We start from the raw sequence: 13,254 nt of genomic DNA on the forward strand, positions 1-13,254 counted from the left end.
AAAATAGACTGAACAATCACAATATAACATTATTTAAAGGCTGCAATACCTGTGAATCGCCACTACATGCGTTTCGAAGATTTACAGTGAGCAAGTAAAAATGAAGGGAAAGCCGCGGTTGTACGAGCGCTGCACCCTCTTCAAAACAGCTGATCAGCGGGGGTTCCCGGGAGTCAGACCCCGACCCATCAGCTATTGATGGCCTATCCTGAGGATATGCCATCAATTTTTACTGGCTGGAAAACCCCTTTAAAACTAACAAGGAGACTCCATTTATTAATTTAGCTCGCCCTAATAAGGCAATTATTCGGCAATTCTAAAGCAGAAAACCCATTGAGTGTATCTTCTCAAAGTTTAAACATTTTACAATACTGTAAACAACCGCTTACAGAACTGAGACTTATTTTTTGTTAATAGCCAAATACACTTACCAATGTGATAAAGTCCAATCCAATCAGTAGGATCAACTTCTTCCTTTATATCCCAGAAGATGATAAGTTCCTGAGAGTGCCCCAATACGTATTCATACATGCTGGCGGTCAGACTGGATCGACTGTCAGAAGTCAACAAGTCAGTGTCACTGTTGGCCCGCTGAAAGTTCAAGTTCTCGGTCATTGTGTTTTGAGATGCAAAACTTTGAAGATTCTCTGGACTTAAAGTATATCGTAGTTGAGGGTTACGCCTTCGAACAAATAGTAGATGATCCCGAGCAGTGGTGGCCATGATATATAGCTAACCCTCAGAGGTCTGCAAAGTCAAAACAAAAACTTACATAGTTAGTGCAGTTAAAAAAAAATATATGTTCATCAAGTTCAACCAAGGAATGGAAGAGAAGGCAGATGAAGGGAAGGGGATGGGTAAACGGATGCTAGTTACCCTATTGTTAATTCCTGAAGAAATTTTGAGGCAGATTTTTTTCTGCCTGCAAAATCCTCTGAGTGAACAGGGCCTAAGAGATGCGGTTGTATTCCCAGACAATCAATAATCCTTACTGCATGAAGACATCATACATTAGTAAGAAGTTCTGAAAATATTAGGTACAATTGAAGGCTGTAGAGCTATTCTTCGGGTAGGGCCGCGCTAAAAATGTCTGCAGGGAACTCAAACACATTAAGGGAAACAGAAATGGGGCACATATATGTAATTTCCCCCCAAAAAATGTTACATCTTTATTAATATTGTGCAGATAACGAAATAATCTTCTTATGCTACTGGTACTGTTCTAATAGCTGCACAACCAACTCACACTCTTATTTCAGCACATCACATTAGTCGTTACTACTCATGGCTGCCATCTAATGACCAGAGAGACTTATTTATGTCTAGGAAATGTCCAGGATATGTGCCTCAGGGTGTCCAATAAAACTCTTATATATTTGTTGGTTAAAACATCTATATACTCTGTTTTAAGGGTATGTTCACACAACCTATTTTCGGCCGTTTTTCGGGCCGAAAACTCCCGAAAAACGGCCAAAAATATCGGAAGCAGAACCCCTCCAAACATCTGCCCATTGATTTCAACGGGAAAACTGCGTTCTGTTCCGACGGAGCGTTTTTCGCAACTTTTTTTACACGTAAAAAAACGGCTGCAAAAAGAAGTGCAGGACACTTCTTGGGACGTTTTTGAAGCCGTTTTCCATAGACTCTAGTGAAAAAAGCTCCAAAAACTGCCGTAAAAAACGTGTGTGAACATACCCGAATAGTCATGTCCCAGACTGCTGGCTATATTGATTTCTATTGAAACCCAAGTAGAAACAAGTTACTTTATCCCTCAATGATATCACTTATGAACGGCACTATTCAGCATTCCTTGTTTTTCAGCAGGAAAGCTAAATTTTAGGGTAGGGGTCATTAACGGATCATTTTCATACTTTATAACACTTGTCTTTCCATGGAGGCTTGTCTCACTGTAACTTTAGGGGGAAAAGTGGTGGACCAAATGGGTGACCAAATGGGTGACCAGTTGACAGAAAAAGCATCCCCATGGGAGCCAATATTGCAAGAATTTGAAAGCAGAACTCTGGAACAACAATGTCTGCGTTCACAGGAAAAAAAAAAAAACTGCACAAAGTTTCTACAGATAAGGATTAACCCCTTCCCCCTTTGGCCACTTTTGACCTTCAGAACAGAGCCTCATTTTTCAAATCTGACATGTTTAACTTTATGTGGTAATAGCTTCGGAATGCTTTTACCTGTCCAAGCAATTCTGAGAATGTTTTCTCGTGACCCATTGGACTTTAGGTTACTGGCAAAATTTGCTCGATACAGTCAGTATTTAATTGTGAAAAACACAAAAAATAAAAAGCAAAAATTTGCATTTTTCTAAATTTAAATGTATCTGCTTGAAAGACAGGCAGTTAGTTATACCACACAAAATCGTTGCTAATTAACATACCCCATATGTCTACTTTAGATCGGCATCGTTTTTTGAACCTTCTTTTATTTTTCTAGGACATTACAAGGCTTATAATTTTAGCAGCAATTTCTCACATTTTCAAGAAAATTTCAAAAGGCAATTTTTGCAGGGGCCAGTTCAGTTCTGAAGTGACTGAGGGCCTTATATATTATAAACCCCCAATAAATCCCTCCATTTTAAAAACTTCACCCCTCAAAGTATTCAAAACAGCATTTAGAAAGTTTCTTAACCCTTTAAACGTTTCACAATTTACAAATTTCATTATTTATTTTTGCAGAAATTCATATTTAATCAATTTTTTTTGTAACACAGAAAGTTTTACCAGAGAAATGCAACTCAATATTTATTGCCCAGGTTCTGCAGATTTAGGAAATATCCCACATGTGGCCCTAGTGTTTTTAATGTACTGAAGCACAGGCCTCAGAAGCAAAGGAGCTCCTAGTGGATTTTGGGGTTTTCTTTTTATTAGAATATATTTTAGGCACCATGTCAAGTTTGAGTTCTTGCGGTGCCAAAACAGTGGAAATCCCCCAAAAGTGACCCCATTTGGGAAACTACACAGTCAAGGAAATTATCTAGGGGTACAGTGAGCATTTTGACCCCACAAGTTTATTGCAGGAATTATTGGAAGTAGGCTGTAAAAATTTAAATTTTTTCAAAGAAAATGTAGGTTAAGCAAATTTTTTTTAAATTTCCAAATGGACTAAAGGGGAAAAATCACCGAAAAATTTGTAAAGCAATTTGTCACAAGTAAAACATGTGGTCATAAACGGCTGTTTGGACACACGGCAGGGCTTAGAAGGGAAAGGGTGCTACTTGGCTTTTGGAGATCATATTTAGCAGGAATGGATTGCGAAGGTCATGTCCCATTTGCAAATCACCTGAAGGGACAAATCAGTGAACACACCCAAAAAGTGATTCTATTTAGGAATTTATCTAGGGGTGTAGTGAGCATTTTGACCCCACAGGTGTTTCATAGAATTTATTAGAGTTGGGAAGTGAAAATAAAAACAATCCCTTTTCTTCAATAAGACGTCGCTTTAGCTCAAAATTTTTCATTTTCTCAACAAATAAAGGAAAAAAAGAACATTTGTAAAGCAATTTTTCCAGAGTACGGCAATAGCCCATATGTAGACATAAACTGCTGTTTGGGCACATGGCAAGGATCAGAAGGGAAGGAGTGGCATTTGGCTTTTGGAGTGCAGATTTTGCTGGATTGGTTTCTGGGCGCTATGTCGCATTTGCAAAGCCCCTGTGGGACCAAAACAGTGGAAACCTCCCAGAAGTGACAACATTTTGGATACTACACCCCTCAAGGTATTCACCTAGGGGTGCAGTGAGCATGTTAACCCCGCAGGTGTTTTGCAGGTATTAGTGTGCACTTGAGTGAAAATGGGATTTTTTTCCATAGATATGCCAATATGTGGTCCCCAGCTTGTGCCACCATAACAAGATAGCTATATTATTATACTGTGTTTCCCGGTTTTAGAAACACCCTACATGTGGCCCTAATCTGTTGCCTGGACATTTGACAGGGCTCAGGAGTGAAAGAGTACCATGCGAAATTGAGGCCTAATTTGGTGATTTACAAAGTATTGGTTAACAAATGCAGAGGCTCTGATGTGAAATAATAAAAGAAACCCCTAAGAAGTGACCCCATTTTGGAAACTGCACCCCTCAAGGCATTTATTAAGGGGTATAGTGAGCATTTTCACCCTACAGAACTTTTCCATAAATGATTGCGCTGCGGATGGTGCAAAGTAAGAATTACAATTTTTGCCTAGATATGACATTTCAGTGGCAAATATGTCGTACCCAGCTTGTGCCACTGGAGACACACATCTCAGGGTTCTCCTGGGTATGGCGATGCCATATGTGTGGAAGTAAACTACTGCTTCGGCACGCTGTAGGGTTCAGAGGGGAGGGAGCACCATTTGGCTTTTGGAGCGTGGATTTGCTTGGTAGTAGTTTTGTTTGAGTATTGCTGGTGTTTCCGTTTATAATGTGGGGCATATGTAAGCTGGACAGAGTACATCAGGGGCATAGTCAGGTGGTATAATAATTGGGTTATTAAAAAACAGTAAAAGTAATCCATAGATGTGTTACGCGGTGACACAATCCTTTCTGCAGAGGCCAGTGTCGCACTGATAAATGTTCTTCCTTATCCCCCTTTGGTCCACACTCTGCACCTTTGCAGTTTCGGGAATTTTGCTGGGAAGTGTTGTCCTGGTATAATACGAGCACCCTTGCTTCCAGTCGATATGTTTGGGCCCTCCCCTTCCTGGTTCCCTACTTTTAGGGCCTTGATAATTCGCCTCTTGAAACAGAAGAAATGTTCCCCTCTGATCTGCGCAACTGCATATTTTTAATTTCCTGACTTATTGGAGCCTTAACTAATTTTATTTTTTCATAGACAGAATGGTATGGGGGCTGTTTTTTCTTGCATGATGAGCTATAGTTTTTATTAGTACCATTTTGGGGTAGATGCAACTTTTCGATCACTTTTTATCCTATTTTTTGGGAGGCAAGGTAACCAAAAAACAGCAATTCTGGCATAGTTTTGTAGTTTGTTTTTTTTATACAGCTTTCACCATGCGTTATAAACTACAGGTTAACTGTATTCTGAAAGTCAGTTCAATTCCGGCGATACCTAATTTATAGCACTTTTTTATGTTTTACAACTTTTTGCATAATAAAATTACTTTTGTAAAAAGATTGTATTCTTAAGTTGTGAGAACCATAACGTTTCAAATTTTTTCGTCGACTGAGCTGTATGAGGGCTTGTGTTTTGCGATGCGAGCTATAGTTTATATAGATACCATTTTTGCATATATGCAACTTTTTTGATCAGTTTTTAATCAAAATATTTGTAGGGCAAATTGACCAAAAAACAGAAATTCTGATATGGATTTTTAAGTTTTTTTTTTACGCTGTTCACCGCGTGGTATAAACAACATCATATTTTTATAGCTCAGGCCATTACGGTTTCGATTTTTTTCAATAATAAAGGACTTGATAAGGAAAAAAGGGCGATTGTGTTTGATTTTATTACAGTTTTTAAAACTTTAATTTGATACTTTTTTTTCAAGTCCCACTAGGGGACTTGAAGGTCCAACTGTCTGATTTTTTTTTATAATACATTGGACTACATATGTAGTGCAATGTATTAGATGTGTCAGTCATTCACTGACAGCAAGCAGATTAGGCTTCGCCTCCCAGCGGGGCCTAATCAGCTTCTGTAATGGCAGAGCAGGAGGCCATTGTTAGGCCTCCTGTTGCCATAGCAGCAGTTGGCAGGCCTGATTGAATGGCAGGGCTGCCGATCTGCTAGCAACCCCTAAGATGCAGCGATCTCTTGCGATCTCTGCATCTAAGGGGTTAATGGCAGGAATCGGAGTTGGCTCCAGTTCCTGCCGTTACAGGTAAATGTCAGCTGTAAACATACAGCTAACATCCACCGCTGATCACGACGGCTCAGCTCATGAGCCGGCGCCATCTTTCCGTCGGCTACAGAAGCCTTGACTTAAATGCAGCGATCGCTTTTGACCATTGCATTTAAGGGGTTCTTGGCGGGGATTGAAGCCAATTTCGGTCCCCGCCATTACAGTCGGCTGTTAGCTTTTGAGCCGCATTTTCGGACGTAATTCAGGGCTAAAACGCCCGAATTACGTCCGTAAATATTGCGTGTGAACCCAGCCTAACTCTTCTGAGAAGCTGATTTAACCCCTTAAGGACCAAGCCATTTTTCATTTCTTCGTTGTTGTTTTTCACTCCTCGTGTTCCAGGAGCCATAACTTTTTTTATTCCTCCGTCAATAGATTGGTGTGAGCGCTTATTGTTTGCGAGAGCAGTTGCATTTACTAATGGCACCATTTAAAGTACCATACAATGTACTGTGAAACTGAATATAAATTCTTTGCGGGCTGAATTTGGAAAAAACTGTGATGCCTACATTGTTTTTTGGTTTTCATTTTACGGCTTTCGCTGTGCGGTAAATATGACAACTTAACTTTATTCTGCGGCTCAATATGATTATGGTGATACCAAATGTATAATTTTTTTTATATTTTACTACTTTATAAAGAAAAAACCTTTTTGTTGAAAAAAAATAATGGTTTGTTTCACCACATTCTGAGGCCGGATTCAGACTGCGTACGCAAAAGGTACTTAACATCTCGGTGTGTCAGCCACGTATGATGCGTGGCTGCGCAATTTTCGCACAGCCGCCATCATTATGTCGCTCTGTTTGTATGTTTGTAAACAGAAAAGCACGTGGTGCTTTTCTGTTTTCATTCAGATTTACTGCTGTTGCGCGAATCACGCGCGTCACACAGACTTCAATGGGTGCGTGATGCGCGAACAATGCACAAATATAGTGAGGTTTACGTAGCGGACAAGCTACGTGAAACTCACGGACAGTCTGCACGGCCCCATAGACTAACATAGGTTCGTGCGAGGCGCGTGAAAATCACGCGCGTTGCATGGACGTATATCACGTTCGTCTGAATAAGCCCTGAGAGCAATAAACTTTATTTTTCTGTGGATTGAGCGGTGCGAGGGCTCATTTTTTGCGGGACGAGCTGTAGTTTTTATTGGTACCATTTTGTGGCACTTACAACTTTTTGATCACTTTTTATAACATTTTTTTGCACGCTAAGGTGACAAAAAAAACGGCAATTTTTGGCATTTTAAATGTGTTGTTTTTTACAGCGCTCGCCGTATTTTGTGGTATTTTGTAATAGTTCAGACTTTTAAGGACGCAGTGATACCAATTTTGTTTATTTTTTACATTACTTTAGGGGAGAAATGGGAAAATATGAGTTTAAATTTTTTTCATTTTTATTTTACTACTAATTACTTTTATTAAAGTTTTTTTTTATTTATTTTTTTACATATTTTATATATATATTAGTCCCGAGTGCAAGCTGTAAAACACAGCTGACACCCGCAGCGTATGGAGCGCATGTAACGTGATAATGTGTCAAGGGGTTAAACAACCAATACGGACACTTTTCCTATTGAACTAAATGGTGGGATGGCCACGCAATGGCACTCTCTATGCTTGCAATGAAAAAAAAAAGAACGTTGATACAAAAAAGTATATTGTAAAATTGCTTAACTTTTTATTATACAAAGAATACATGATGAGATAAAATTGCAAAAGGCCCTCACACGTATAGAACATTTGAATTCTGGAGCAAAACACAGCCCGAGAAGAAGAACAAGGTCATTTGTGTGTCACGATAAATGCAGGATTGCTTTCCACGGTACATACAGCCTCATATTTTACCTGCAGCCTCTCAACTCTATAAGACACTCTATTAAACATTTATTCTAAATACTTAGCTACTCATTGCCAAGCTTCTTCCAGAAAGCTGTGCACTCTTATGCTGACGATAGTCCTTCCTCCATCATCTAGAAGAATGTATATCTTATACGCCTAGAGAACCTTCACTTGGGGAAAGTATCAGACAAAATAATTATAAAAAAAGCTAAATTTTAATGCACTTACTGAATTTCTTTTCCCATGCACAAAGATAAATACACAATCTAAGTATGTTAAGACCCCAGCTGAAAAAATATTTACAAAGAAATTCTTCCCGTGTATTGAAAGAATGAAAGGCAGTTAAAGCAAACCTATTGCATTGAAACTCTTATCCTTTCTAGCAGGAGAATTATTTTTCTCTGTAGTCCGTGTACTGCACATTTATTGCATTTTGTTAGGATGAGCTAATTTCTTTTTTCTTTTGTTTTTTATTAAAAGCAGGAGTATTTATATATAGTTTTGGGAGAAAATATTCAGTATAACTTGCATTTTATTCATTTAAAGGGACTGTGTCGCAAATTAAACCTTTTTTTTTAAGTGTCGTTACTTATTTCTATTATATTTTTTAAGTTTTTTGCTGTTTTTTTAATTTTTTTCCGTATGGTGGAAAGTATTAAAAATTAAATAATAATTTAACATGTTTTCCAATGTTGGCCACCAGGGGGAGCACTTCCCAGAATTACAGCAAGGTGAATAAGGCAACAATTACAGCAACCTGACTCACAGCTGCTGTAAATGTGGGAGGGAACCTCACCCCCCCTCTCACAAGCCAGGTAAAGGTATCTTCAAATTGCTAAGCAGTGTCCGGCAGCCATATTGGGTGTGATTCTGCAGCTGGAAGAAGTTATAGGACACACCAAAAGGCTAAGTGTATGTTCACACGCTCACTAAACAAAGAGAAAACCGCTCCTGATTTTCAGCCATTTTTTAATCAAACTCGCGTTTTTTAACGGCCGTTTTTGGAGCTGTTTTTCTATAAAGTCAATGAAAAACGGCTCCAAAAACGTCCCAAGAAGTGATGTGCACTTCATTTTGGTCGGGCGTCTTTTTACGCGCCTTTTTGGAAAACGACCACGTAAAAAACGCCCTGTCGGAACAGAACGCCGTATTTCCCATTGAAACCAATGGGCAGATGCTTGTAGGCGTTCTGCTTCCGATTTTTCAGCTGAAAACATTGTGTGAACATACCCTTAGGGTATGTGCACACGCTAACTGCATTTACGTCTGAAATGACGGAGCTGTTTTCAGGAGAAAACAGTTCCGTCATTTCAGACGTAATTGCTCGTACTCGCGTTTTGCGAGGCGTCAATTACGGCCGTAATTTGGAGCTGTTCTTCATTAAATTCAATGAAAAACGGCTCAAATTACGTCCCAAGAAGTGTCCTGCACTTCTTTGCCGAGGCTGTTATTTTACGCGCCGTCTTGACAGCGACGCGTAAAATTACAGGTCGTCGGCACACCCATTCAAATGAATGGGCAGATGTTTGCCGACGTATTGGAGCCGTCTTTTCAGGCGTAAATCGAGGCGTAAAACGCCTCGTTTACGCCTGAAAATAGGTCGTGTGAACCCAGCCTTAGAATGATGAAAGTGAAGTGAATGACTTTTCAGTTGACCGGTTCACACGGCGTGTATTTGACATGCTTTTTTTTTGCACATTTTACGTGCAAAAAAAACACATAAAAAACGCTTGATTACACTTGATTTTGCGTGTTTGGGGGATGTGTGTGTGTGTGTGTGTGTGTGGGGGTGCTCGCCGCTGATTCTTCAAAACAGCTGATAAGCGGCTATGAAGTATCAGCGGCGCCCGTGCACACTCCGCTCTGCCACACACCCACGGGAAAAGTCTTAAAGGGGTCGTCCAGGAAAACACGGTGCCGCACCTGTCCTCAGGTCGTGTGTGGTATTACAGCTCTGTCCTTTTCACTTCAATGGAGGTGAACTGCAATACCAGACACAACCTGAGGACAGGTGCGGCGCTGTGTCTCCAATCCGGACACCCCTTCTGTCCTGAGATGACCCGACGGGGGAGGCGGGTGTCAGAGCCACCCACCGCCATCACCGCAGACAGAACCACAACTACGGCATGAGGGCAGGGCTTGTCCTAAGTGCACTCTCTTGTTATGGACAGATTTATAGTCACATGAACCCCGTCTGATGAACCGGTAACCTAGGTCCGATCACATGACAGAGGGGATCACCAAAAACCCTGTGCACCCTCAGCCCGTCCATCCAGCCCTTTCCTGGTTATATCTGCGTCTGGGAAAGCTGGGTGACCACCATTACCCCTCATACTGGAGTGTATAGGGATGTGACAAATGAACCTCTCACACTCCAGTGGGAGGGGTAATGGTGGTCACCCAGCTTTCCCAGACCCCTGAACGGTAAATCTCTCTAGTTGTGCCGAGACTGTTTGGGAATGTGACTAATGAACCTCTCAGTCTCAGCACAACTAGAGAGATTTATCGTTCAGGGGTCTGGGAAAGCTGGGTGACCACCATTACCCCTCATACTGGAGTGTGTTTGGGGATGTGACTAATTAATCTCACACTCCAGTAGGAGGGGTAATGGTGGTCACCCAGCTTTCCCAGACCCCTGAACGGTAAATCTCTCTAGTTGTGCCGAGACTGTTTGGGGATGTGACTAATGAACCTCTCAGTCTCAGCACAATTAGAGAGATTTATCGTTCAGGGGTCTGGGAAAGCTGGGTGACCACCATTACTCCTCCTAGTGGAGTGTGTTTGGGGATGTGACTAATGAATCGCACACTCCAGTAGGAGGGGTAATGGTGGCCACACGGCTTTCCCAGACCCCTGAACGATAAATCTCTCTAATTGTGCTGAGACTGAGAGGTTCATTAGTCACATCCCCAAACAGTCTCTGCACAACTAGAGATTTATCGTTCAGGGCTTTCCCAGTACAGTTTCATTGTGTGTCCTTCACACAAGGGAGGGGGGGCCGTGTCGGGGGGTCACGAGAGCGGGGGTCTGTGAGGTAGAGAGTGGGACATGCAGAGACACACATCTTACCTGCAGTGCAGCTGGTCTTCAAGATGGCGCCTGCTCTCTCCCTGCAAACAGCTGCTCTGCGTGACTCTGACCTGCGTCTGCGCAGGACAGAGCCATAGAGCAAAGTCAATGGAACGGCTCCCGTTCATTGACTCCTATGCACTGTAGCTGCCGTATTCCATCTCTGTATGTGTCGTTAATCGACACATACAGAGATGAAAAACAAAATGGCGGCCCCCATAGTGAAGTAAAAGTTAGAAAAAAGAAAAAAAGTAAAAAACAAACACACACATAAATAAAAGATTTTATAATAAAACACTAAATGCAAATTGATAACAAATTTTTTTTTTTCGTGACACTCGTCCTTTAAATGCCTCTGCTCTCTGTGAGCTTAGGAGTCCAGTGGGCAGTCTCATTCAATGGCTGACAGCCTTCCCTGTCTGAGTGTGGATTCAGAGACAGCTGTCAATGAATGAGAAAGACAGACCACTGGACTCCTAAGGCCAGAATGTGCAGATTTAAATGAAAAAGTACAAGATAAACTGAATCAATTCTCATGAATTATCTATCTGCTCCGCTCTTCCTGCCCTATAATATGATGCGTGCAGAACGAACGGCCTTTTCAACGTGAAACGTTCCTTTTAATAGATGCAGTTAAAGGGGTTGTCCAGGGGACAATGGGAGATTATGAACTTAAAATAAAAAACATCTCAATATACTTACCCATTTCGCACTGTTCCCACACTACCGGTTTGCTCGATCCCCCGTTACTCTCTCTTGATGATAGTATGTGACACATCCCCTGACCGTGTTCTAAGCCTATCGAAGCCTTTTTTTAAACCATCTAATGTTCCGGTTTACGTCGGGAATGGGTATTTAAAAATGCGACCGGGTCTCTGCTGTGTTACACAGCAGGGACCCAGCGGCAATGCTTGCAATCAGAAACATCTCTGATCGCAAGAATTTAACCCCTCAGATGCCGATGTCAGAGGGGATTTTACAGCCTCTTTCACTTCGGGGCCGGTCACCAGCTCCCACACGGCAAGATTACAGAAGCCGGTGTACTCCTATAGCAGCTGGGTGCCTTGTGAACGCTCCCAGCCCTGCTATAGGGAGATTGCTATTGAGACCTACCTGTGCAAGGTCTCAATAGTGTCACGATCTGTGGGTATGTGGACCCACTGGGCTGTACCGCCGTAGCAGGATAGCAGCTGGCCAACAGGATACCAAGTCAATGTCTATAGTTCGAATAAGGGTACCTGTGGTAATTCAGACAGTAGCGGTGGTTAGGCTCGGATGGAACCTTGGCAGCAGGCAGACACCAGGCGTGGTGTAATACAGAAGGCGTATTATACAGAACAACACGACTCCAACTCTCTATGGCACAGGAACAAGGTAGCACGGGATACAGGTAGCAGGTACGGGAACACTGCGAACTGGAAAACACTAAGGGATCATTTTCAAAGACTAACACAGGTAAACACAACAACACTCAGGCAATGAAGGTAGGGGCAGGGCCCTTCTTATAGTACAGGGTGATCATGGGCTATACGGGATACAAGCAGAGTGAAGTGGAAGTGAGTGCTGGCGTCTCCTGAGGAGGAGATGCAGGCCAGCGTTCACTGATCCATGGCTGCGGCCGTTGGGGGTGAGTAATCCTGACGGTCTGCGTGCATGGGTGTCACAAATCGCAATGCACTAATTTTGCCATAGACTGCAATATTGCAGTCTATGGCAAAAGAGATCTAATGATCGCAGGTTCAAGCCCCCTAGGGCTTTCTATAGATGTATAAAAAGTTTAAAAACAAAATAGAAAAATTCAAAATCACCCCCCTTTCCCTAGGTCCCATATAAAAATAAACAAAAATAAACAAAACACATTAGGTATCACCGCATCCAAAAATGCCTGAAATTTTAAAATACGTATCCGATACGGTGAACGTCATAGCGGGGAAAAATGTCAAAATGGAGATTCCGTTTTTTTGCAACTTCAACCCCCACAAATTTTTTTTATAAAAAGTGATCGAAATTCCAGGCATTCCCCAAAATGGTATTAATAAAAACCTACATCTTTCCACGTACAAAAAGACGCCTTACAGAGCTCTGTACACAGAAATTTAAAAAAGTTATTGGGGTCAAGATATGGTGATACAAAACATTTTTTGTTTCTTTCAAACTTTAAATTTTTTTCTAAGGTACAAAAACAATATCAAGTTGGTATCACCGTGATCATACTGACCCGCAGAATAAAGAAAATGTGTCCTTTTCACCATACATTGAACGCCATAAAAAAAGAAACCCATAATATGGCGGAACTATGTTTTTTTCCAATTCCACCCCATTCTGAATTTTTTCCCAGCTTCCCAGCACAATCACACAGATTATTAAATAGTACCATTAGATATACAACTTGTCCCGTAAAAATTAAACCCTCATATGGCTAAAAAAAAAACAAAACATAAAAACTAAAATTGTTCCTGAATCGGTTAAAACATATATTTTTCTC

At 41.3% G+C, this 13,254-nt stretch overlaps 1 protein-coding gene across 3 annotated transcripts in view; it reads right to left on the reverse strand.

The window, feature by feature from the left end:
• Positions 1-13,254, reverse strand: part of HECW2 (HECT, C2 and WW domain containing E3 ubiquitin protein ligase 2) — a 547,978-nt gene that overhangs the window by 413,123 nt on the left and 121,601 nt on the right. For all 3 annotated transcript variants that reach the window (XM_075829943.1, XM_075829941.1, XM_075829942.1), the window contains one exon: positions 432-747. In XM_075829943.1, the coding sequence (XP_075686058.1) occupies positions 432-723 (292 nt within the window). In that variant the 5' untranslated portion in view covers positions 724-747. The remainder of the gene's footprint in view (positions 1-431; positions 748-13,254) is intronic.

Source organism: Rhinoderma darwinii, chromosome 6 (genome assembly GCF_050947455.1).
Source record: "Rhinoderma darwinii isolate aRhiDar2 chromosome 6, aRhiDar2.hap1, whole genome shotgun sequence".
NCBI lineage: Eukaryota > Metazoa > Chordata > Amphibia > Anura > Rhinodermatidae > Rhinoderma > Rhinoderma darwinii.